This window comes from Vipera berus, assembly GCF_964194415.1.
Source record: "Vipera berus genome assembly, chromosome: 3".
Classification (NCBI taxonomy): domain Eukaryota; kingdom Metazoa; phylum Chordata; class Lepidosauria; order Squamata; family Viperidae; genus Vipera; species Vipera berus.
Genome location: NC_138204.1, coordinates 143,114,524 through 143,141,916, shown reverse-complemented (window position 1 = coordinate 143,141,916; position 27,393 = coordinate 143,114,524). Strand labels below are relative to the sequence as shown.

General features: G+C 35.7%; 1 protein-coding gene across 4 annotated transcripts in view; it reads right to left on the bottom strand.

Annotated features, from left to right (window-relative positions):
• Nucleotides 1-27,393, bottom strand: part of GMDS (GDP-mannose 4,6-dehydratase) — a 289,893-nt gene that overhangs the window by 195,891 nt on the left and 66,609 nt on the right. For all 4 annotated transcript variants that reach the window (XM_081325937.1, XM_081325938.1, XM_081325939.1 and 1 more), the window contains exons 5-7: nt 26,226-26,418; nt 24,631-24,735; nt 19,417-19,544 (exon numbers count right to left, since the gene is read on the bottom strand). In XM_081325937.1, coding sequence (XP_081182063.1) covers nt 19,417-19,544; nt 24,631-24,735; nt 26,226-26,418 — 426 coding nt within the window. The remainder of the gene's footprint in view (nt 1-19,416; nt 19,545-24,630; nt 24,736-26,225; nt 26,419-27,393) is intronic.

The window sequence follows — 27,393 nt, the reverse complement described above, 5'->3', positions numbered from 1 at the left end:
AATCAGTAGCTATTCTGTACATTTCTGTCAAACCTGATCTGGAATCCAGTTACTTGTTTTACCAACTTTTCCAACTTGTTAAATAAAACATAACCTGCTTTCTGAAGCAGAATAAGGATCGAAACAGAATAAAAATTGAGTCACCCTACCTTTTCTTTGTTATCAACATTGACGACATATTGTTTTATTTCCTTTTTTATTTTGAACATAAAGATCAAGTAAGAAAACCTACTTTTAAAGAATTTTAACTTATAAAATCCACACCAACCTGTCTTTTTATTATTTCCTATAAGTGCTTCTTCAAGGTAACCTCTTTTTCAACCTCAAGTTGAAATAATTCTTACTTAGTATCTTTTTTTTCCTTATTTTTTTTTCTTGTGGGTTTTTGTTTTTCGTTATTTTTGAAAGTTAGTATCTCCTGTCTTGAAATTCTTTTTATAATTTTTCTGCAGTAATTAAAAACCACTTTCCTGAATTTCACTCTATACTCACTTTCAATTTCTCTTAAAATTTCTTAAAAATTAATAGCTTCAACATTACATGGTCATTTGTCCCAAAAGTACACTCTACTTTCATTTGTCTATGCTTCCCTATTAGTTAGCATTAAGTCCTAGCTGAAAGGATTTAAATAACTGAAGTCCTTATGCCTTCTTTCACCTACTGAAGAGGGAAATGTCAGCAAGACAGATCAGGAATTTCCTGAAAGGATGATGCTTGACTGAGTTTGTTTCCCAAGAGACATGGGGTAATTCAAAATCCCCTATCAATACTATACCTCTTTGAAAGATCTGTAATTTGTTTTTAGAAAAATATCACTCATATTCACTCCTCAGCTGAGTGGTTGACAGAAGCAGAATACAGAATTCCTGTACTTCGATCACAAGAATATTTTTTCTAGAATAATTCTCTGTATATCTATTATATCATAATTCTCTTCATGTAATAAGAATTCAAGCTCATTTTTAAAATAAGTATTATCACATCAACAACAGATATAATAAATGTTGAGTTAATGTTCCACCTGACTTTTATTAAATTAATAAATTCCTATTGAGTTATTTATTCTTGCAGTGCCTAATTTCTCATATCCAGGATTCAACTTCCAACCCTGTGGGGTTATTAATTTTTTTCTGATTATGTGGTTTGATCAATTATTCCTTTCAATTTAAATGAGGTCATCATCCTGGTAATGCAGTTCAACGACCCATAAACAAATATTTCTGCTTCTATAGGTAGTCACTCAAATGTTATTCTTCTTTTCAAACATTTTCCTTGAGCTAGAAGGATTTATGATAATAGCACCTGAGCTCCAGGGTTCTTTGGTTTCCTTTGTAGAATCCAGCATGATTTTGTTGTAGCCACTCCTAGCATTATTCACATATGGGTGAATAAGAAGGGATTCCTCCCATAGTCTTGATGAGTCATATCATCATATCCTTGATCCTCGCTCCTGGAGAAAGCATATTTTATGTCAGTGAGTCCAGTTGGCCTACATTAATATGGGATCAACTAGTATAACTCTTCTCTTTGTTCCCTTGGAGGTAGCAATTGTATCCCCTGTGTTCTTCAAGGCATCAGACTCTCATTTCCTGTTGAGCCGAAACTTGTTCCTTCTCTAGAGATTTAAGCCCATTTCTTTTGGAAGACTAAGTCTAAATTCCAGTGAAGTAAAGTATTTTCTACAACTTGTTTTCTAGGTTGTCGTTCTCATCTAAAGGGCTTGATTGATTCTCTTTTTCATCAAATACAGTATATCCTTTGTCTGATTCTCTCTAACAAAACTTTTCTTAAGAGCTGAAATTGGCCACTTGATGCTGAAGTATTCCCACTTCAACCACTACTACAAGCTTGCTCTTTTGGCAAATATATATAAGATTTTTTTTAGGCTATAAACACTGTAGGACACAGTTACAGTCATTGATTATAATTTAAGTTACCATAAGTAGAAAGCTCTATTTTTTTTTCTTGCCTTGTTAGGCACCTAAGTTAGCCAAGTATAGTCTGTCAATTTAGAGGAAAACGCTGTTTGAATCCCCAGCTAAACTTCTATGAAACTCGTTAGCTTTGTGCTTGTTCAAAGGACCTTATAAAAATCAAAAGATTTTCCATCCAGGACTATTATTTGTTTTCTTCTTTCTTTAGGTTATTTTGACATGCAAACATGCTTTTATTATAGTTTGTTAGCAACCACAGAAACTGCCTTAATCTCAAAACTTTTAAGAAAGTTTCTATGAATTTACAGTGAAATAGAGAGGTTCAAAAATTTGGAATATATAAAATATCATTTTAATACACCCATTTTTATATTTATTCATTTGAGAAAAAGTTATTACCCATACTGTAACTCAAATGCCAAAGAATGCTAGCATTTCAATCAGGGCACCTTAAGTCATCTCCATTTTAATTAGCACTTTGCTAGATTCCATCTTCAGATTAAAAATAAATAAATAAGTAAGAGAATTTGATTTCTGAACTTTAGATTATAGCCAAAAAAATGAGAAATGCATGTATGTTCATTGTTTTTGATTGGTGACTAGGAGGAATATCAATCTGCCCTGACCCTGGGTAACATGGGCAAATGTGTGCTATTTTTCCTTTATTTCTACACTCAACAATTCTCCAATTCCATATGACTAGAGCAGACATGTCAAACTCGTGACGTCATGTGACATCATGCGACATATTGGAATTTTCCCCCCGTTGCCAGCAATAGGGTGCGTATGGTTTTGTCATGACGTGTCCGGCCCACGAGCCGGCATTTTGACACCTCTGGACTAGAGTAATTTCAATTGTTGGTGAAGTTATCAAACGTTTCATTCGTATTTTTTATTCACTTATTATTTTTATTTAATACGTTTTTCCCCTATATTCACTTCAGAATAGGATGCTGGGTATTCCAATATATGCTTTTCTTTCCTTACCTCATTTGTTCTGTTAGTCAGATAATAGAAAATGTAGTTAAGTTTGTAGTAATAGGAAATACTAGCTAGATGATCTGAGTTGCTTCTAAGTTCATGTGTAGAGGTAGGAGGGCAGTACGTAAGTTGATCTACGATCTGTGCAAAAGAGGAATAACTTGCAAGGCCATTGAGGCATAAAGAAATTATAACTGTCTTCAAGAGACTGAGCAAACAATGCAGAAGATTTATCTTGAGTTTATTTATTTATTCAACTGAGCTGCCATCTCAATCCAATTAACTACAGAAAATTTCAGACAAGAGAAAAAGGTGACTTTAACAGGAGAAAACAATAGCATTTTGTATCTAAGTTATTAATATTAAAGCTGGTAGAACAGATGACACAATTAAAAAAATAAAAATAATTCCATTTTAATTAACATTTTAAAATAGTCTGTCACTTGTGGGAACTATGAAGACTTCAAATAGACATATTTTGTAAATTATGTAATTTATACAGTGAATGAAATATACATTCATTACTAAAAGGAGGTATATAATAAGTAAAAGTCTTGAATTTTGAAAAACTGTCTTGAAGAAGGAATGCAATGGTTATATGTTGTATCAGCTTCCTTTCCACCCCAATTAATACAGCTGTTAATCATGAAGTTCGCTTCTACTACTGTTTTACACATCTACAAAAACATCATTTTTCCAGAAAAGCTGCAGCACTGAGCTTCTCTTGTTTTCAAAACAGAAGTTCTTAAAAAAATAATCTAAGAACACACTTGATTCGATTTTCTCCCACTTTTCTTCCTTCCACAATCTTATACTTCTTCATCACTTGGGTGGGCAGATTCATGAGAAGCCTTGATTTTTAGTGTGGCTATCGCCAGGCATTTTGTTACTCTCCTGAAGCACATCTGGGCTTTATATCAGCCCTTTAATTAATCCTCAGTGAAAGCCAAACTATGACATTTTGACTGGGCAGGCTCCAGTTTTGGACAGGTCTTGATTTATTGCGACTGAGTCTCAACCAAGTTTGATTTATTTCAGCTTTGGGGAGAAGGGCAAGCAATGGAACAGAAAAAGCACTGTTGGACACAGAGTGCATGATAAAAAGGAAGGACCTCCAAATTTCTAAGGCTCAAATGACAAACCGTTCAGTCAATTGTAATAGAAGGCAACATGCCTTAAAAAGAGAGAGGAATCCTTAATAAAAGAGCTCAAGGCATGATATTAAACAATGCTGTATGCATTTAACAGAGTTCAAGCTATTTGCCAGAAGTGCCAATAAAGGAAATGCACGTCTTATCTCTAAGAAAACAATAAATCCCCAGCCACTCATTTGGGTTAATCATAGCTATCATCTGTATTCAGTAAAATGCAAAGAAACGGTGCTGATGCTTTCCCCAATGAGTTGTTTCCATTAGAGAGGATGTTCTATTGTGTGCCAATCTAATTTAAATGGATGTCCTATGATAACAGGTCTTCCTTCATTCCAATCAAATTCATATTTGACGAATAAGCAAATAAACAATGTGCCCAAACTGCCAGCATATAAGGAATAGTGTAACCAAACTTCCACTATTCACCTAAATAAAGTAACAATCATAACCATATCAGGTATTAACCAGCCAAACCAATATGACAATATGCTAGCATTTATTTAAAATCTCTTTAAGGCTGCATTTAAACTTAAAATCCTCTCAAGGCAAGCTACACAACTGTAATAGTATAATGAGAAATAACAGAAGCCAAAATAATACAACTTTAAAAATAGAAAATAGTAAAATCATGTCTTTCATGTTTTAGTGGCTACGGTGATATCTGATTGATTCACTATACATATAGTGAACACTGATATTTCGATAACATGAGACAAGGGTGGATAATCTGATGTGTTCCCCCTCACCACATGAGGTTGGACCATCAAAGTTAATTGGTATGACACCTGAATTATTTGCAGTGTACTTTACACAGTTTTTCAGTATTTTTTGAGTTTAGAAAGGTGGGAAAGAGAGCAATTACTTGTAAAACACCACCTGTTTCCATTTTCATCCATAAAACCAACTTTTGTAAGCAAATGTGAGGTATTTGGACAGGAACTGGTAGTTTTAATAGTAGAAATCATAGACATGTGCTCTAACCTCATACAAAGGCCAAACTAAACCAAAATCTGAAGGTAACATTTGATAAATATTCAGTAAATAAACTTAAAGCTTAATTGGTGACTAGGAATTCAGCCTATTCCAGTCTATTAACAGTCTCAACTGAAAATAGAATCAGATGGCCCAGATGGTTAGGCAACTTTTGTTGGTTAATGTTGCCTTCTTATGAGATAGGATTACTATTGTGACCTCAGACATTATGGTTTGATTTGTTAAATTTGTATGTCTGTGTGTTTACCTTGTTTGCCTCCCAGAGTTACTTTCATGAGAAGGGAAGCCATTTAAATTGTTTAAATAAATAAATAAGTAGTCTGAAAGCTATTATGCTTTTTAGAAGAGCTAGTAAAATGTTTCATAAAAGTGCATTTAATTGTACAGTGATGCAAATAATACAAGAATACACTATGATCCAAAATGAGAGAAAGCAGTTACTGTAATTGTTGAATATGTTCTTTGACCTTCAAATCTCAATATTTAAAACCAATATAAATAGACTCAGAAAATATGATTTAAAATGGGAAAGGTTGCATCTACTAATAAGTGAAAGGAGCTCAGTATACTGTAAATAAGTGAGTCTCTGTGGTAGGTGATAGCTTAGAATAAGGAGCTACAAAATTATTGTTGCTATTTCACTACTAGTGAGGTTTGCTCTGCTTTACTTCACATTATCTAAGAGGGACAAGTTAAGTAATGTATGCACCAAATATCTACCAGTTGAGTGCAATATTGTAGATTTAAACATATTAAATATATTAAATTTTAAGATGTTGTTAACACATCTCTAGGAACTTTTCTTTAAATTACAAAAGTAATCTAGACCTTAATAAAATAAATCTTGACTCCTTTTTCATATTGGTGGGTTTGCCATTCTAGGAGATAAGATTCTTCTTCTCTATGAGAATCTTAGGATGTCAAATGCAAAAATGCCAAATGTACATAATGCATAGTATCTGTACAAGAAGAATGAACAAACACACTACTTAAAAGTATTGTTAAATCAATAATAACAGTTAAAATATGCCTAAAGTCTTCCATGTACTTCCCACTCAATATATTAATTTAAGCCAGGAATTAAAAAAAACATTTTTAGAGGCAGAGAGTGAATCTTAAAAAGTAAATTAGCTTCTGAGGGCATAGCTGTGATATAATAATGTTTTGAATAATATAAGGAAATTCCACCTCTGACTTCAGCCAAGAGATCTGTCAAAATCAAAGGTTACTAATAAGATAATTAAGTAAAGATAAAGGAAATGTCAGGCACAAAGAATTAGGATACGTAAGGTTGTGGCATAGAAAATTTATTCAATAATCTGGTCAACTAAAGTTCAACAGTAAATTGGCGCCAGATAAAGTCAATGGAGGGGTTGAATTTGGGGTGCTGGTGGGAATGCAATGATTCTAAGTGGATGATGCGCTTAACTCCACCTCTCAGTTCTGCCTGCTATTCTCCTATAGGAAGCTGCAATTTGACTTAAACCCCTGCTGTGGGGCACCATGCATTCTAGTTCTCCCTTGGGCATGAAAGCTGGCTGGGTGAATTTATACCAGTCACTCTCATTAAATTGAATGGACCTTACAGAGCTGTTCTGCGGAAAAAAGGAGAGGGAAGACATGCATGCCACCTTGACTTCAGCAAAGTGGGGTAACTGCCCTCTCGACCCAAATAATCAATCGAGTATATATTATGTGGTGATGACAACTCTGCAGCCTATTTCAAGTTTTATATATAAAGGCTGTTACAATGACAATTTTAGGATTGGAAGCATTACATCCGCCTTTTATTAAAATATCAACTACATATAACATTGTCGTTTTTATTTCAAGATCCGTTTCTTGTCCATTTTCAACTCGGATCCCACTTGTACCAACTTTTTTGGGTTGATTAGCATATTCACAGTTTTGAAAGCATGTCCCAGACACTCTTGGAAAATACTTATTTAACATAAAGCAAACCTGTGAGATTGCTCTGCAGTGTCTGTCAAGCATTCCAGAACCATCTCACCTTATTTCTCTTTTTTTTTTCCTGGAGACATAGACAATCTTTCAAAGAGAGCCTAGGACTGCAGCCCCGTCATATTTTTTTCCCCTCTAAGAGTGTCTCCAGGATTGATGTGAGATTGAAAAACATTCTTGAAAACAAAGATTATGTCAGAGACCAGGCTTTAGAATATACCACCTTTTATGTTTCCTTTTTGAATTAAAAATATTGTTAAAAAATAAAACTGAGGAAGAGAGAATCTGGTAGATATACTAGAGCACCTATGGTCAGGATGCTAAGTATTCAGGCATTGGTGAATATTTGAAGTGAGACATGGCTTACCTTTCAAGAATTTCTCTCGGTTATTTTTCAGGTGTTACAGAAATATATGCAGTACAATATGTCTCACCAAATAGTCTTGAAAAAGCAAACTTCAAAACTTGAAAAAGTCATGTCACTTTCTCCCTCAACACTTTGATTTAGTTAGGGTACACATGGAAGCATCAGGTAATTCTAAACCTAACAAACATCTAAGAATAGGGACGCGGTGGCTCAGTGGGTTAGGACGCTGAGCTTGTCGATCAGAAGGTCGGCAGTTTGGCGGGTCGAATCCCGAGTGCCGCGTAGCAGAGTGAGCGCCTGTTACTCGTCCCAGCTTCTGCCAACCTAGCAGTTCGAAAGCACGTAAAAAATGCAAGTAGAAAAATAGGGACCACTACGGTGGGAAGGTAACAGTGTTCCGTGCGCCTTTGGCGTCTAGTCATGCCGGCCACATGACCACGGAGACGTCCTCGGACAAACGCTGGCTCTTCGGCTTTGAAACGGAGATGAGCACCGGCCCCTAGAGTCGGAAACGACTAGCATGCATGTGCGGGGGAACCTTTACCTTACCTTTACCTTTACACATGGAAGCATCAGGTAATTCTAAACCTAACAAACATCTAAGACACAGACTGAAACGAACTGCATTCAATAACCATCCCTGCAGATAGTTCTTTATATAGAGTAAGATACACTATACGTGATATCCACCTATTTACATTCTAAAATGGAGGGAAACATAGCTCTAGCAATAGCAATAGAACTTGGATTTATAGACTTATAGCTCCATAGTGCTAAGCGGTTTACAGAGTCAGCATGTTGCCCCAACAATCTGGGTCCTCATTTTACCAACCTTGGAAGGATGAAAGGCTGAGTCAACCTTAAGCCAGTGAGGATCAAACCCCTGGCAGTCAGCAGAATTAGCCTACAATACTGCATTCTAACCACTGCGCCACCATGGCTCCAAGAGTAAAAACAACCATGCAGTAGCACTATTTGACTGCCATAAACTTTCTCCATTTTTTTATCCCATTAACCACAGCTGCCAGTCCCCCTATGATAAGCTGAAAGCCCGCCAAAGGTGACCAATTGGAAAGTTCAACTGTTCTATCTTTGGATCATTAACATTATTTGTTAGGTCAAGCCACATCCCAGAACACCTATAGCTGAAAATTCAAGTACGGTATTTGTTCTAAAACTAGAAGTGGCATATTAAGTATACCCTGTAGATTTGAGGAATGTTGTTTGACACTGAAGAAGAATCACGGTTGATTTGTGTGCAGTTGTGTAACCTAGTAAGTAGGCTAAAAGTTCCTCATGTCTACAAAAAGGTATAAAATATTAACATTTTACAACTGAAGGGACCTCAACACTAGACATTTTCCAATATTTTTGCAAATTTTAATGTTACAAATGATATTCTATATACACGAGATCTTCTAAAATGTCCTCTTACAAGTGTGGTTATGGTCACATGTAGATAGATATTATCTAAAAAATGGATAACAACACCAAGTACTTGCATATTAAAGGTCATTCTTCAGAAAACAATTTGATTATTTAGACTTAACTATTTTTTGAAATAAAAAAGACAAAATTGATAAACTGAGGCTATGGTTTCCCATTGTTTTACATCTTCAGGTTCCTTCACAGTCATAATTTTAACTCTTTCAACTGTATGCTATATTGGATGAATCCAGCAAGCTTGATTCAGAACATTAGAAGAACCCATCTATTAGGTGGACAACACTGCTGCATTGTATATGACACATTTTAAAAATTTATTTTCATTTATCTTAGAATAATTGGTTACCTTCCAAAATATGACTGCAATTTTTAATTTCTCAATTGGGAGTCACAACTGGGAAATTTTATACTTGAAAGAAAACCTAACTCTTCAATCATTCCAACTGTTTTTTAAGACCACCAGTGTTCCAAGACCACTTAGAAAACTATGGGAGTAATCTTGATAATAATTCACATACAGTTATTGAAGCACAGGAAATGAAACCAGATGGTTTTGCTGAGGAAAGCATTTTATTTTATTTTTTGCCTTTATAGCTTTCTGACACTAACACTTTTCACACTAACAAATACAAAAATGGTTATAGAGGTTTGCTTGATTTTATTTTAAATCCCATTATTTCTATTTGGGAGGTTTCTTTCATAAACGGCAACATCTTACAGGAGCTATGAAACAGATGAGTATAATTTTCTCGAAGAAAAGGAAGCTATTAGTAACACCTACTTGTAGACACAACTGCAGTGCTTTGTAAATGAATGCCATATGATTTGGACTAGAAAGAGCTCTTGTGTATCATTATGAAAATCACTTTCTTGCCTAAATTAAACACTTTCAAATAGAGACTTTATTTATGTCAAAATAACCACTGCCTACTTTTTACTTTTAGTCTCCTGTTGCCAACTAACATATATCCACCCACAGAACTTTTGCATAACTTTGTCAAGGAATATGATCAATGCTCATCACAAACAAAAGGTAGTTTGAATGAACAAACAGCACCAAAGGTTACTGCTTGTTTCATTGATTCCAGCATGTCACGTGGCAATGTGAAAAAGTGTTCCTTCCCCGGCTTTCAATCAATTCAGCAAAAATGACAAATAGGGCATTTGTATAAATACTTCATTAAAATACACAGGGCTATTTGCTGCCAATCTTGCCCTATATAAATCTCACAACTTCATCTCCCTTCATAGCATGAAGTTCTCAACAGACAGATTCTAGAGGCATATCAGTCAAAATAAATTTCTGAAGACATCTGTAAAATATATTGATAAATATAAGGGTAGAAATCCATTTTTAAAGCTCTGGAGCGCCACTGATATGCAGCTAGAAACCTAGCCATGAAATAGAGAAGGTTCACTTAACAACTGCAGTCTTTGGCTTAACACGTGAAAGGGAAAAAAAAGGTGATAAAATTCGACAAGATTCACTTAACAGCTGCTTTCCTTAGCAATTGAAATTCTGATCCCAAATGTGGTTGTAATTCAAGGACTACAGAGGTAACACAATGAACTATTAAAAGCAGGGATCATATCCTTGAAAAGGTGATTTAAATTTTAGCATGGCCGTGCATTTAACATCGTAACCTCAGCAGCACTTTAAAAAAAGCATGGCAATGAATACAGATACCGTGTTGTTAAAAATGGGCATTTTAACAGCTAAACATAACAATAGTTTTAAATTAAACTAAAACTCCTCCATCTGGTTTCCTTATAGCATTTTAAATGAATATATTGTATTTACTTAGTTATTTAAACTACTTTTATACTGTACCACTTCAACTGGGTGAATCTGAGTGACTTCTGAGAATCGGTCTGGTGCAGTGGATAAGACATTAGGCTAGAAATGAGAAGACGATGTGTTCTAGTTCACTCTAGTCCAGGCACAAAGCCAGGTCGGTGACCTTGGGCTGTTCACTTTCTCTCAGCCCTGGGAAGTAGGCGAGAGCAAACTACTTCGGTCAAACCCTGCCAAGATAACTGCAGGGATTTGTCTAGGCCAGGGGTAGGGAACCTTGGCTCTTTTATGACTTGTGGACTTCAACTTCCAAGATTCCTGAGTCATCATGGCTGGTTCAGGAATTCTGGGTACTGAAGTCCACAAATCATAAAAGAAACAAGGTTCCCTACCCCTGGTCTAGGTGGTCTCCGAGAATCAGACACAATTGAATAGAAGAAATAAAAAGTGACTTGCAAGTATACAGAACGTAAAACATCTGGTAGGATATTTAAATTTAACTGGACATGGAATAAAGGGTTTAAACCAATAATCCCAGTGGAAGAGTGAGACATGCAGGATCTGAGTCCCTTTTGTATAACGCCAAATGTAATTCAATGTTACATATGTTACATGAGGGCTAGTTTGGTATAGTACATAAGGCACTGGGGGACCCTTTGTACCTGCCAGACACTCTCTCTCAGCTCTAGAAAGAAGGCAATATCAAACTACTTCCAAAACCTTAGCCGGGACTAGTCCTGGCAGGCACGAGAATCAGCAGTAAGTTGAAGGCACACATCCCACCCACATTCATAATTATTACATAAAAATCCATTATATTACGGATTTAATTTAATAACAATGATTTGTACTGTAAGTAGGCTGGAGAATATATCCAAAAACCTTACAGGAGAGTAAGGTGAACTATACCTTATTATTCATTTGACAATAAAATTGAAAGAGTTAAGAAGCAACAACATATACTGAAAAGAAGTGACATTGAGAGCTGTTCCCCATATATTTGAGAAATAGTTCCTAATATCCAATATGTTAATTAAAAATACTGAGTTGATTAAAGTGTCTATTTAAATATAGTACTTTATATTTTATTTCTATTATAAATGGAATGGAATGGAATGTAAAAGTAAAAAGGAATGGAATGGAAAGAATAAATTCTAGGAACGGAAAAAGAGATGATGACTAGGACAGCTCTGCTTCAGACTTATCTCTGTCTCAGCCTACACTATCACCTCTAGACCATGAACCTAATGTTTTTTCTCCTGTCAACCTTGCCTAACTGCAATCAATCTCATTACACCTTTAGAAACAGCATGCCCTTGCTATCCATTCAAAATGTTAGCATTATTAGCAGTATTTATTTGTTAAGAAACGTTAAAAGATGGTATTGAACCATTAAGGACATTCTCATTGTTCCAAGAAAATGATTTTCAGGGGCAGAAAGAAGAATGTGTGTATATAAATATCTAATGTTTCTTCTTATTATTGTGAAATGATTACTAAGTAGACTAATTGATTACTAAGTAGTTACTATTGTATAAGTATTAGTATGTATCTATAGATGGCTTATTACTACCCCAAATAAAAAGAAATTATAGAACAAAGCAAGACACAAAAAATCTTGCTATATTTGATTATTTTGCTTAATCTCAAACTTACATCCAGGTTATCTGCAGTTTGGCATCATATTGAATAAAATATAGTTTATAGTGAATAAATGTTTCTACTAATATTAATTTACTTTTAATAAACATATTTACCAATCCATATTGCCCATTCAGCTGCTTATACAGACATACTGTAGCTTACTGCAGAATATGGCCAACATTTTTGGATTCAAGGTTACATTCTCTCTGGGAAAATAGTTACAGCTTATAGTTGCAGAGAGGGTCAAAGCCAAGAGAAAGTAGGAATATAATTGCATCCCATTTCTTCAATCTCAGTATGGTGCATATGCACTACACAAACAATTGTCAGTGATATTAGAGTTACCTAACCTCAACTTCAACCATGTTTCTCCTCTTCCCTTCTGCACACATAGCAATACCCCGTCCTCTTATTCATCCATCCACTCAAAGTATCATACAATTTTTTTCATCCCAGTCTATAAGCCCAGTCTAGTACAATATCAATGAAGAAGAAAAATAACAGCTCACAAAAGAAACAAGCAACAGGGAGAAAGCAGAACTACTTAACTCATTTTTTGCATCTGTCTTTACACAAAGGAAAGAAACAGTCCAACCTATCAAAAACAGTACCGTAAAAACAGATTAGAAACACAAATTAAAATAGGCAAGAAAATGGTAAATGAGTTCAGATCACGAGGACTAGATGGATTCTGAAGGAACTGGCAGATGTGATCTCAGAACCACTGAACTATATCTTTCAAAGATCCTGGAGCACCGGCCAACTACGAAAAGACTGGAAAAAAGCAGATGTAGTTCCCATCTTCAAAAAAGGAAAAAGAATAGATCCAGAAAACTACAGACCTATCAGACTGACCTCAATACCTGGGAAGATTCTGGAAAAGATAATCAAGCAATGAATTAGTGAACAACTAGAAGAAAATTAAGTCATAACCAAAAGCCAACATTAGTTTGTCAATGTTGTGATTCAGGGTCAGCCTGTGGGTTTGGCAGTTGGGTCGGACGATTCAGAGGAGGAGGAGGGGGGTGTTGGAGAGCCTGCAGAGGACAGCCCTGAGGCTTCGCAGAGCCCTCAGCCAGGCCCCTCTCATCTGGTTACTACGCAGACCCAGCTGTGTGAGCCTGACAGCATGGATGAAGATGACCCACAGCTGGCCCTGTTCAAGGACGCCCGACACAGGAGGCAGTCAATCAGGAGTAAACAGAGGAAGGCAATGGGGCACCTCGGAAGGAGGCAGAGAGAAGCCACGCCTTGAACTGTTTAAAAGGGGAATGTGTGGGAGGGCTGGTTTGCTGAAGGCAACCGTTTGAATAGCTCCTGTTTCATGGTTCATGTTTTGGTTTTGCTCTGTTTGCTCTGTTTTGTGTCAATAAATTTGGCAGGCTTAGTTCCAGCCTCTTGTCTTTTTGTAAAGGGGTTGTCCCTGCCTTTTCTGCAGGGCCGGTAGTAGGCTGGTACAGAACAGTCAAAAACTGATCATGCCAGACAAAACGTATTGCATTCTTTGACCAGATGACAAAATTAGTGGACCAGAAGAATGCTGTGGATATCATTTACTTGGACTTCAGTAAGGCATTTGATAAAGTAGACCACAACCTACTACTACTTGATAAGATAGAAAAATGTAGGTTAGACAGCATCACCACCAGATGGATTCGTAGCTGGCTGACCAGCTGTACTCAGCGTGTGGACCTCAATGGAACTGCATCTACATGGAGAGAGGTTTGGGCCCAGTGCTCTTCAACATGGATGAGGGGATATATGGGGAATTCATCAAATTTGCAGATGACACCAAGCTGGCAGGAATAGCCAACCGTCCAGAAGATAGGCTTAACATACAGAAGGATTTTGACAGACTTGAACATTGGGCGCTATCTAACAAAATGAAATTCAATGGTGAACAAAGTAAGGTTCTACATTTAGACAAGAAAAACCAAATGCATAGGTGGTACCTTGTTCAATAGTAGTAACTGTGAGAGGGATCTTGGAATCCTAGTGGACAATCCCTTAAATATGAGCCAGCAGTGCGCTGCAGCTGCCAAAAAAGCGAACACAGTACTAAGCTGCATTAACAGAGGGATAGAATCAAGATCATGCGAAGTGTTAATACCACTTTAAAATGCCTTGGTAAGGCCATACTTGGAATACTGCATCCAGTTTTGGTCACCATGATGTAAAAAGATGTTGAACTCTAGAACAGACATGTCAAACATGCAACAACACGTGACGTTGTGCAACGTATTGGAATGATTTTGCCACTGCCAGCAATGGGGTGGGCATGGCTTCTGGATGACGCATCTGGCCCGTGGGCCAGCAGTTTGACACCCCTTTTCTAGAAAGAGTAAAAGAAGATGATCAGAGGACTGGAGGTTAAAACATATAAAGAACACTTGCTGGTATGTCTAGTTTAATTAAGAGAAGGATTCGGGTGACATGAAAGCAATGTTCCAATATCTCAGGGGTTGCCACAGAATAGAGGGAGTCAAGCTATTCTCCAAAGCACCTGAGGGCAGGACAAGATGCAATGGGTGGAAATTAATCAAGGAGAGAAGCAACCTAGAATTAAGGAGAAATTTCCTGACAGTTAGAACAATTAATCAGTGGAACAACCTGCCTCCAGAAGTTGTGAATGCTCCAACACTGGAGGTTTTTAAGAAGAGATTGGACAGCCATTTGTCTGAAATGGTATAGAGTTTTCTGCCTGAGGAGGGGGTTGGGCTAGAAGACCTCCAAGGTCCCCTCCAACTACTACTACTACTACTACTACTACGTATTATTATTATTATTATTATTATTATTATTATTATTATTATTATTATTATTATTATTATTATTATTATTATTATTAAACTTTTATTCATTAAACATGAACCTCAGTCAACTGACACTCAAATTGACTGGCACTAATGGTTGACACGGGTTGCTGCCAGCATCCTAGGTATCAACCAGGTATCTCCTTAAAATGTAAGATGTTCCGAGTAGCACAGTTTTTTGTAGCTTTGCTGGAGTTATTGCAAGAAGCTGCAATTTCTTGATGTATTTTGCGAAGTTTTTGGACATAGTTCCCAGTATAATCGTGCAGTTTTGATGGCCAGGTTGCGGTATTTCGTAATTTTTTTCCAGTTCTTTTTCTTTGACTTTGGCATCTCCTGGTACAGCGACATCAATCAGCTGTACACTTTGGTTCTCTACAGCTGTGATATCTGGCGTGTTGTATTCCAAATGGCGAGATGTCTGTATTCAGAAGTCCCACAAGATCTTCACCCTCTCATTCTCGACAACTTTTTCCACCCTATGTTCCCATGACTTTTCAGACACAGGCAAGTCGTATTTTTTGTCCACCTCCCTGAAGCTTTGCACCGGCACGCCAAAGGGCTGTGTGCTTAGCCCCTACCTGTACTCTTTATACACATATGATTGTGTATCATCTGACCCATCCACTGTGATAATCAAGTTTGCAGATGATACAACTGTGGTGGGTTTTATTACAGGTGGGCATGAGACAGCATACAGGGTGGAGGTACAAAAACTATCCATATGGTGTAGTAACAACAACTTGCACCTAAACATCGGCAAGACGAAAGAGATGGTGTTAGACTTCCGGAGAAAAAAGGAGGAACCTGCCCCACTTTTCATTGGGGAGGACTGTGTGGAGAGAGTTTCCTCCTTTAAATTTCTGGGAGTCTACCTCTGTGAAGATCTGACCTGGAAAGTTAACACAACCCAGGGGGCTAGAAAGGCCCAACAGAGGCTTCACTTTCTTAGGGTCTTGCAGAAGAACAGGGTAGAACAACGGCTAATGACCCTCTTTTACCGGTCTACTATAGAGAGCGTCCTCTCGTATGGTATTGTGGTTTGGTATGCTGGTATGACAGCTGCGGATAGGAAAGTATTACAGAGGGTAGTGAGCACAGCACAAGACATTGTGGGCTGTCCCCTGACACCACTGGATGACATCGCCAGGGCTCGTTGCCTTGGAAGAGTGAGGAAAATTCTCAGGGATGACTCACACCCTGGACGGTATCTCTTTACTCTCCTACCATCAGGTAGGAGATATAGGAGTATAGCCAGCTGTACCAACAGGCTGAAAAACAGCTTTTATCCGTGGGCTGCTAGGCTTTTGAATGGGATATAATCTCTGTGAACTTATGCAGAATTGACTTGGGAGGCCGGTGTGTGGTGTAGTTGGTTCACATGGTGCGGCAGGATGGAGGGTTTGTTGTCACTGTGTGTTGGGGGGAGGGAGCACGGGGAGAGGCTCAGCTAATCTCAATGTATACATGTTGTACTTTGACAATAAAGGTTTATTATTTATTATTATTTATTATTTTTTACACAATGCCCAGTGGATTAGTTTAGCTTTGTGATGTCTAGCTTTGTAGTAAGTTTGAGCAATTTTGCTGCACTCACATATTAAATGTGAAACAGTTTCAACTTAGTTGTTGCAAAGTCGCCAATTTGGATTGTCAGTAGATTTTTGTATCTTCGCTTTCATGCCATTAGTTTGTAGTGCTTGTTGTTAAGCAGCCAGTATTAAGCCTTCCGTTTCTTCTTCTTCTTCTTCTTCTTCTTCTTCTTCTTCTTCTTCTTCTTCTTCTTCTTCTTCTTCTTCTTCTTCTTCTTCTTCTTCTTCTTCTTCTTCTTCTTCTATTATTATTATTATTATTATTATTATTATTATTATTATTATTATTATTATTACTATTATTCCTCCATACTCCCCCCTCTCCTTACATATTTATCTCTGAATCAATTTCTTTCCCATTGCAGTGTGAAAAAGACACATTCAGACCATCAGATTTATTGGCAGATTTATTTTCCACTCCATTAGCTCTTTCCTTCCATGCTTAGGAGAGAGGTGGTTTCTTTTTCCTCCTTTATTGTATATCACCCAGCAATAAAAGAAAATTGAACATCTGCTGAAAATCAAGTTGCTTGCAGCAAGATATATTGTAAATACAAGGAATGCCATGGCTGGCTTAGTTTTCCTAAATTTCTTCTCAAATATATCACAGTTCTGCAACTTCACACTCTGAAATTATATTCACTATCAAATTTTGGAGGTTTGTTTTCCATCCATTAAATTCTGAAATGGTTATTTATTTCTATTTTCAATTTTTTTTATACATGGCAATTAGTTGCACTGCATAAATTCAGGGTCTCATGAAATTAACAAAAGCGGAAAAATGGGGAAACAATTAAGATGACGCCCAGAACAGTTAAGAATTATGTCAGAACAATTTTGTGACAATCCTCAAATACCTGAAAAAACTGGAATGTGACTTACATTACCAGTGTGTGATCCTTGTGGAAATACCAGCAGAATATATTTTTATCTGGTGGCCAACACATTTGGAAATTAGCTGCTAAATAAAATGCATCCTTATTTTCATCTAAAATTTCCACTGGCATTACTCTATCAAAACAAATTATTATGTTGAAAAGAACTTCTATACATTCTATATTATAAGAAAATTTAGGCTGCAAACAATGTTATTAGGAGAACTGAGGAAGCTTATCAAATCTCAATATATTTCTGTGCAATAGTTTATTGTACAATTTATTTATTTATTTAATCCCATTTATATCCCGCCCTTCTCCGAAGACTCAGGGCGGCTTACAATTTAAAGCACAAATCAATGTGCTTAGCAATAGCCTTCATTCTATGTATATGCCTGCTTATTAGGGCTTTCGCCTTCCCCCAAGCGGCATTATTACAAAGTCAGCTTATTGCCCCCAACAATCTGGGTCCTCATTTTACCTACCTCGGAAGGATGGAAGGCTGAGTCAACCTTGAGCCTGGTGGGACTCGAACCTGCACTAATTGCAGGCAGCTGGTGTTACTTAAGGAGGCATTAGCCCACTGCTCCACCAAGGCTCTAGTTAGACTTGATAATATATGTTTGAAATTATCCATTTGCCAGTAATTCAGTTAATTTTAAACGTTCCACTTTAAATTAATGCAGAATAATGAATAAAACTTACTTGCAAGGCTTATGCCTGTTTCAAGTACAATATCCAAAGCTTAGAATATAATATTTTAACAGAAATATTGTTCCATAGTTTTTTATCAACTTGAGATTAAGCATGCTAGTACTGTCCCAACCAAGTGCCATAAATAAGATCATTTCAAACATAGTTTTTGAAACACAATGTTCAATGTAATTTATTTTTTTTTGGAAATCATTGTTAGCTTATTTTATGGCTAATATCTAATCACGTATACCCGTAGAATCATATAGACAGATGCCACGTTTGTAAAGATAATTATAAGGGCAAGCAGGAAAAGATTTAAAAGATCTGTTCTGAGCAGATCTTCCATACAAGGATTTTAACAGCAGTTATTATTATTAATTATATTTTTAAAAATATGTTGTACATCTCTAAGAGATACTTCTCACAGCCAGATTATTTTGGTTCATGTGACTAGATATGAAAATACAAATTATATGGCAACAAACTCTGCTTTCCTAATTGCCTTAATGCCAGCCTTTGCAATTAGATCTCTATAGTTATATTGTGGACTATACCGTATGTATTATTCATCTTCTGATCATACACCTATACAGTTATTAAAGAAATATAAAACTTCAAAAATTTTCATAATCATATGAAAATAGATCTGAAAAAAGAAACTGTTCAGCAAAGAAAATATAAACTACAATATTTATATAGGCCATGTTAACAATTTTTCTTGAATGGTTTTAACATGAAGAAATATTAAACATTAACAATATTACAACCACATCAGAATCAGAATTAGAATGTTTTCTGAGGTTAACATTAGCCTTGTTTCTCTCATTACTATAAGAAGATTCCACAATGTAGACAGGATCTCAAAAAATTTCATTGCACTTCAATCTTCTGATCTCAAAGAAACAAAGAAACAATATATTGTTGAGGCAGAAGAGGTCTTTTAGTTTTTACTCCTTCCCACAGGAATTTAGTAAGGAATGTCAACCTGAAAACCTGCTTTATATGTTCAGGTTATGGATATAGTAGCATCCTATGTATTCTTCAGGCAGCAGGGAGAAAAGCTAGATTTAGAAGCAGATGCCTTCAGGCCATACTTTTACTTTTAAGTTATTGCAATAAGCCCCACAACGGCCCTGTTTTAAAGTAGGCATTTTAGCAATCACATACCTCCACATAGTCCTTGGCATGACCCCAGTCTCTCTTGGCATCTAAATTTCCCAAACTGAAGCATTCCAATTGTCCCAGATGAATCTTAGCAACCGAACGACTAATCTTTCGAGTTACAAAATTGGCCCCTAAAATAAAGACAAAAGATAAAATAAATAAATTTAAAAGTATCCGATAAATATCCTATAACTAATCCTAAAAATACAGATTATGACAATCTTTTCTGCTCTCCTTGTTTCAGTCACCTCAGTGTCATCGTGCTTTATCACACCACTGCCAGTACATCAATCACATCAGCTCTGCTTCCTCAATAAATATCTTTCTTTGAAAGCAGCCAAAGATGGAAACTTCGGTGTTCAGAATAATTTATTTGAGGCAAAAAAAAATATTTCAAGCATTAAGTTTCCAGAAACACAATATAAAATAAGGCAACAGTCAAATGACTGAAGAATCATGTCAGTGCATAAATGTGCATATGTCAAAGAAGGCACAGCAACCATCCTTACTTGTTGCAATTATTTGAAGCAGAATTACCTCAGAGTAAATTTCTATCCTCTTGATGATGCCATTTAAAGGCAAAGAACTTAGATTAACAAGGTTAGAAAAGTTAGTTATTTTGCATAGAGATTTGCTATGTTACTTACTATAAAATAGACTTGTACATAAAAGTAGGCACTATTTATAGGAAATGACTTTAGAATACAGGTAGACCTTGCTTAGCAACCATTCAAAATTGTGACAATGCTGAAAAAATAACTTTGCAACCAAGATGTGCATTTACAACCTTCACAGTGTTTCTCTCTCAATTCTGTGTTCATCATTAAAGTCAATTGATATATACTGTCCTGTGTCTGACCAATTTCCCCCACCCCCTAGCGTGCAGAGATTGCCTAAACAAGCAATTTCTTTAGGCAATCTCTTCTGTGCCTGATTGGTTTTTCTCCCTCTTGCAGAGTAGAGAGATTGGATAGGAACGAATTACAAGAGTAAGCAGGCACATCATGGGGAACATACTGGCTGATTGTTTAGTGTTCCTGTGGTTGATATAAATTGAATGATCTTTAGAAACTTGGATCTAATTACAACTTTCATTTTGCAATCGTTACTTCTTCAGGGAAAATTGGAAATGTTAGGAAGAGGAGTTCATACCTACTATTCCCACAAGCTACTGATGAATTAGACAGTGTATATATCTGAATCCAAAGCAACTAAGTAATTATGGGCATAGGTGAACTTTATCTTGAAATAACTAATGTAAAAAGTAAACAAAAACATCAGTAATACATTTGCCACCTTAATAAAATTGTTGCAGTCTTGAACCAGATGTTGAATAGATCCAGTTCTTGGGTTTTAAGATTTGATTGACTGATTTGTTTATATGCCATCAAGTTATTTTCAACTCCTAATGACAAAATACATACATTTTTTCCCCATCACAACCTATCCCTAAAATAGTCTTTCAGGTCTTCCAACAGTGCAGTCATTGCTACCACTACTGTAACTGTGTCCCTTGTCCTCTTCCTTTTCCTTCAATCCCTCCCTACTCAAAGTAGGACAAGAGGTAAGAATATCTAATTAAAAGTTTTGTGCAATTGTATCACTTGGTAAAAATATTTGGCCTTCTGGTCGATGAGTCCTAACAACACCCCTTAAAAATAATAAATCATTTTTCAAAGTGAGTCTTTGATCTTGATTATTTTTTATGCTCCCTATGCTAAGGTTTATAATAATATAGTTATACAGAGTTAGATACATAAAGCCTGTAACTACAATCTCAGATGTTAGTATTCGTACTTCTTGCTTTAAATAGCATAACATTAACAATTATTTAAATAGGTTTCATGTATTAGATCTAATAAATGTTACAGTACATTTAAGAAAAATATTTCCCTCTCATAAAAAAACTGAAAACGTTTGTTTGAAGCTTTAACAACACTTTACTAAACTAACAACCAATTCTGCAAAGAGTAATGGAAAAGATTAAATGCTTTCCAGGAAACTACCTTCCTTTTCTACTTTAGGACACTTGAAAAGCTGCTTTATGAGCCTTTTAAAATGTTTAATATATGAGAGCTAGCTCTAAATGTAAAAAAAAAGTAAAAGGAGGCAGTGAAATGCAATTTACTGAAAGACAGTCAAGATTTTTCAAGGGAGCGTTAAAAAAATAGGAAAAATGTTCATGCCTATTTATTACATTAAAAAACAGAAACAAGTTCAAACTGATTCTTTTATATACTCTAGGAAAATTTCAGTGATAGAGGATTCTCTTAAATATTACCAGAGGGATCATTTAGGTTTTTTATGGAGTTCTGATAATGCTTTATGTTCCTGGCAGAACTGGAAATGATGCAGGATAGGCAGAAGAGAGAAGAAAGAAAATCCAGTTACACGATAATAAATTTAACTCCCAATGGATTTCAACATTTTAATTTTAATTTATGTATGTTCAATAAAGCACGATTATGTATTATTTCTCATTCATGGAATATAAATATACATTTTCCAAACTTTTAACGATCATGTTTAAAGTAATATTAGAATATAGAAAAGCTGATATTTTTCATTTGATTCTAACCTTTGGAAAAAAATTAATATAAGTAGAAACAATTTATTTTAAAAAATGGTATCTAGTTATTAAAGGTAAAGTTTCCCCCGCACATGCGTGCTAGTCGTTTCCAACTCTAGGGGCCAGTGCTCATCTCCGTTTCAAAGCCGAAGAGCCAGCGCTTGTCCGAGGATGTCTCCGTGATCATGTGGCCGGCATGACTAGACGCCGAAGGCACACGGAACGCTGTTACCTTCCCACCGTAGTGGTCCCTATTTTTCTACTTGCATTTTTACGTGCTTTCGAACTGCTAGGTTGGCAGAAGCTGGGACGAGTAACAGGCGCTCACTCTGTTACGCGGCACTCTGGATTTGACCCACCAAACTGCCGACCTTCTGATCAACAAGCTCAGCCCACTGAGCCACCGCATTCCCTATCTAGTTATTATTTATACTTTTATTTTATTAGTAAAATTAAATTATAAACTGAGGAAAGTAATTTTAGTTCTAGAAGAAATTTAAAGTGACATATAATTCATGAAAAAAGCTAGCAATAACATTTCTATCATAAAGTATTCAAGGTGTTCTAGATGCTTATCTTTGTCTCTGACTGATGTACAATAACTTCAAGTGATATAAAAAGCGAGTCAGAATGAAAAGCTATGCAAGATTTATAGATCTCTGAACTGAACAATGTGCTGATGATTACCCTTCTTCTTCTGTTGCATACATAAATTAGTTCAACAGAATGGCCAATATTGGTAGTGCAAAGAGGGCCTTGAAACAGTTATTCAGAAACTTACATAAGCAAAGAGGGTTGAACCTTTCTGTAAGTGCTGGAAAGGAATGTATTGTTAAGAAGAGATTCACAGTATTTGTCAGTTATTGACAACTGAGGAAACCTGATGGTGCAGTGGTTAAATGGAATTGCAGGCAAAATTCAATCCTGGAATTGTAGCCTGAAGTTCAATCCTGATGGGGCTCAAGGTTGACTCCGCCTTCCATCCTTCCGCGGTTGGTAAAATGAGGACTCAGATTGTTGAGGGTACTATGCAAATAATGCTGACATTGTAAACTGCCCAATATGTGCTGTAAAGTGCTATGGGGCATATATAAATCTAAATGCTATTGCTATTAACCCAAATCAATCAGGTCATGGATTGCAATCTATTATTTCAGTCCAATGTGGACTGGAAGTTTTTTCTTTTTCTTTACTTCCTTCCCAGTTTAAGGATGAGAGTGAAAGACTGGCCTGTCATATAGTTATTTCAGCGTTGTTTGCAGAATTTAAAAAGTAAAATTTTCACATTAGCTCTCTAGGCACAAAGCTATTTTTTGGGATTCTTTTAATACTCTAAAAAGCAGAAATACATTTCACAAGAAAAAAGTGACACGTATACAAATGTATACAACTATAATTATTTGTGACTATGCACAGTATACATGACTGTATATATATGCTCAGCATATGTGTGCTTGCACATACACATAATATCTGGCTACAATATCTACTGGAAGTAATCTCAGAATTAGACAGAACATCAAAGATTTATAGATCAAAAGCAGCACTGAACACAGATTTCTTTTTTCTTTTCCCAAATCATGCCACTCTTTAAAGAGGCAATCTGACCTTAAAATTCTTTCATAGGAAATCCCACTTATATTCAATTTTAAATATATCAGAAACCACACCAAAAACTGTCAGAAATATACTGACTTCAGATATTTGACACATTTTAAATAATTTGAAAGCAAATCTTATAAATATAGAATGTATATAACTCTAATGGATCTTTCTTTTTTAATATCTTACAGTCATACTAATTTCTGTATCAAAAAAGACTTCTTTGAAAGTTATAACTCATCGACAAGTAGAATTATTCCTATCTTCCTTTTTAAAAGATTGTGTCTGGCTTTCCCAGGATAACTGAGGACATTTTAGAAACCCTGAAAGTGTGTTTTTGATAACAGTGTGATCTGTTATTTAAAGTAAAATTAAATGAACAGCAGTGTACAATGGTATTTTGCTATAACTCTGTGAAAGTGGGAAGAATTAGCATGGTAAAGCAACTTCACTTCATTTTATTTTAACCATTTTAAATGCCCACTCCCAAAATATTGGCTTCTCCCATTTATCTCTTTTCTCGTGTATCCTCAAATAAATGTTTACGCTGGAAAACTTTTATTTATGTCCTCTTTATTCAATATGAATATTAATCTAAACCTTGGTTATTTTTTTCTATGAACTGATGAACTCTGAGCAAAACTGCACAAGCATTTTGTGACATTAATAACATACAACCAAGATAATGAATCTCTATAGGGTAGGCCAGATATGGTTTCATGAGAGACATGAATTTCATCATAGAAATTTTTTTAGAACTGAAATGGAAATCTCAAAATTCTGTTCTCTCAATAGTGCTTATATCTTAGACAATTTTACAGATGGTAATTTTGTTTTATTGTGCTAACTATGAAAGATATCCTATAAAGTCTGAACTAATTGCCACTGAGCTGTTATATACCATTTTAACCTCAAGGTTACATATAAAAGCTTTGATTATAAAGAGTGTTGAATCTATCAAAAAAAAACAATTTGTTAAACAGAAACGTATTTCTCTTCAGATATATATTAGAATAGTAATGAAAATTTTTAGACATGTTCCTTACCTCTCCTGGGACTCTCATGGTTGAAAAGAATACCATTCACAGCAAAGAGATTATAGGCCTCCCTGAAATTTACCACAATCCAATATGCATATAGTTTGGCTGCCCCTGAAACAATAATTCTGATTATTTACTGAAATATTTACAAAACTTAGTATATTCACTTGTCCATCCATACCGAAAAGAAAAAGCCAATAAAAATCATTTCTAAATAATTCATTAGAACACTGGCCTCAGACATGTTTTCAATTTCTGTTAATATAAACGGTTGTGGAACAAAATAGCTGCTGCACTCATTGAAAGTGCTAGGGGACTTTTCTCATCATGTCCTATCATAAATATAATTGATATTTAAGCATTAAACAAGAATTCTTAATCACACTATAGAATCTCTACTTAAAACAATGTTGCATGGAAGTATTTAACTTCAGTTGGCTTGAAATACCAGTTTGTTTTAATGTTATAACACTTAAAGTCTCTTTTAATTCATCATAGAATGCATGATAGCCATCAAATAAAATTCATTCTAATAATCACTTGAATATCATATAGTTTAGTGGTTAAGATGCTGGCCTAGGAACCAGAAGACCGTGAGTTCTAGTCCTGCCTTAGGCCTGAAAGCCAGCTGGGTGATTTTGAGCTGGTCACATTCTCTCAGCCCAGATACTTCATAGGGGTTTTTTGTGGGGAAAATAAGAGGAGGAAGGAAAGAGTATTAGGTACCGGTAAGTTCTCACCTTTGAATTATTTATAAAAGAAAAATAAAGGCAGAGATATAAATAAATAAATAAATTTTACAATTAAAAACAGAAAAATAATGTCAGCTCATTTCTAGCAATGAATAATACCAAAAATCATGTAATAAGTACAGTTTGTGTAAATAAATAAATAAAAATTAAGTACCCATACAATGGCAAATGCTGTTTATCAATAAACAATAAATAAATCTTTTCACAATTAAAATAATAATAAGCAGACAAAATAAATGTCTTTCTGCAATTCAAATAAAGACAAGAAGATAAGATTAAGATAATGGATTAAAGATGAAATACATGACTACACAAAGCAGAACTTTTTGGGGAAAAAACCCTTTGTTTTGGCATTCTATACAAAAGCCTTTAGTTTGGCAGATAGGAAACCTCCAGTCAAAAAATAAATCAGGAGGACACACTAGTACAGAGATCCCCAACCTTTCGGGCACCAGGGATCAGTGCCTTCGAGAAAGTTTTTTTCCACGGACCCGAGGGGTGTGTGGTTTTGAATACTGCTGGCATCCCGCAGATGGAGTTTTGCTTGTTTGTGCGACCTGCTTGCTGGCATGCTGCGGACCGCTCCCGGTCCACAGACCATGGGTTGGAGACACCACTTTCATACTACTGTACAAAAGCTACACAGATACATTCAAAACATTAATGGAAATTAAATTCAACCTGAAGAAGACTTTAATTTTCCAAAGTCCTTCAAAACAAATAGGCTAAACTTTTAAATTACTGCACCAACAAAAAATATGTCTAACATGGATTCCAATCTCAAAAACTGTGATGTTGCATCGACTATAAGAGGTTCTTTTGAATCTGTCAAGAAACTAATACACCCACCATATGGAGATCGGGGATAAAATGGAGTAGTTTCCTTTTGAGGTATTTCTTGCACTTTTCCATAAAGTTCACTTGTTGAGGCTTGATAGAATTTTACAGAGTTTATGAGACCGCATGTCTTGATAGCATCTAGTAATCGTAAAGTGCCAATTCCATCAACATCTGCTGTATATTCTGCTAAATCAAACGATATCTGAGGAGATATAAAAAGACAAAAATGCAAAATGAAAAGCAATGCTATCCACAAAGTAGAATTTAAGGCTCAGCCAACTGGAAGGTATATCTTGTGCCATATAGGTTTATAGTGACCTTAAACATAAGACTTTTATATCAGGTAATACCGTCATTCTAATAAAGTCAAGTTATAAAGTCAAGTTCATGGATTCCAGTTCTTCTTCTGATAATATAGTGTAAATGTCAGGCACAAACAATCAGGATCACACGTTAGTTCCAGTTCAGATTTATTGCTTAAGCCTACACACAAGATTTATGGTAAGTACTAAATTGGTGTGAGACAAGAGTTAATGGAATTTGGGGATGGGGGTGGTGGATTTAGAGTTGTATGTAGTCATGTAATGATTCTAGGCTAAGTTCTCTTTTAATTCTGCCCCCAGCTCTGCCTGCTCTTCTACAGCTGTTATTAATACTCTTTCTATTTAAAAAAGTTCCAGATTTCTTAGGTGAGAAATAGAAAAATAAAGCATAATAAAATTATATGTTTTACAAGGGAGGACCATGTGACACTGACATGCAACTGATACTGATTTTGCCTCTTTCCTTCTGGGCTTAAATGTTGGCTGGATGCTCTAGGAACAAAAGTATTTTTCATCAATAAAACCTTGCAAACTAAGGCCTTAAACTATAAGCTAAACAGGCAAGGCAGTAGGATACTGGAAGAAATTAACTATGAAGCTCCCTATTTCCTTCCCATTACAGTCCCAGCCTAGACTGATGGGAAATGGAAAGTTCATTTTACTTTGTCTTAAACCTCATACATAGAGGAACAGCATGTTTAACAATCTGAACATCTCTCAATCTATGAATCTCTCTCTCTATATATATGTATATATACACATGCCTGAGAAGTACTCAAACCTTTTTTGAATACTTTTTTGATATCAGATTACACTAAGGCTATAAATATGCTTTATCTATGAATGAGAAAATT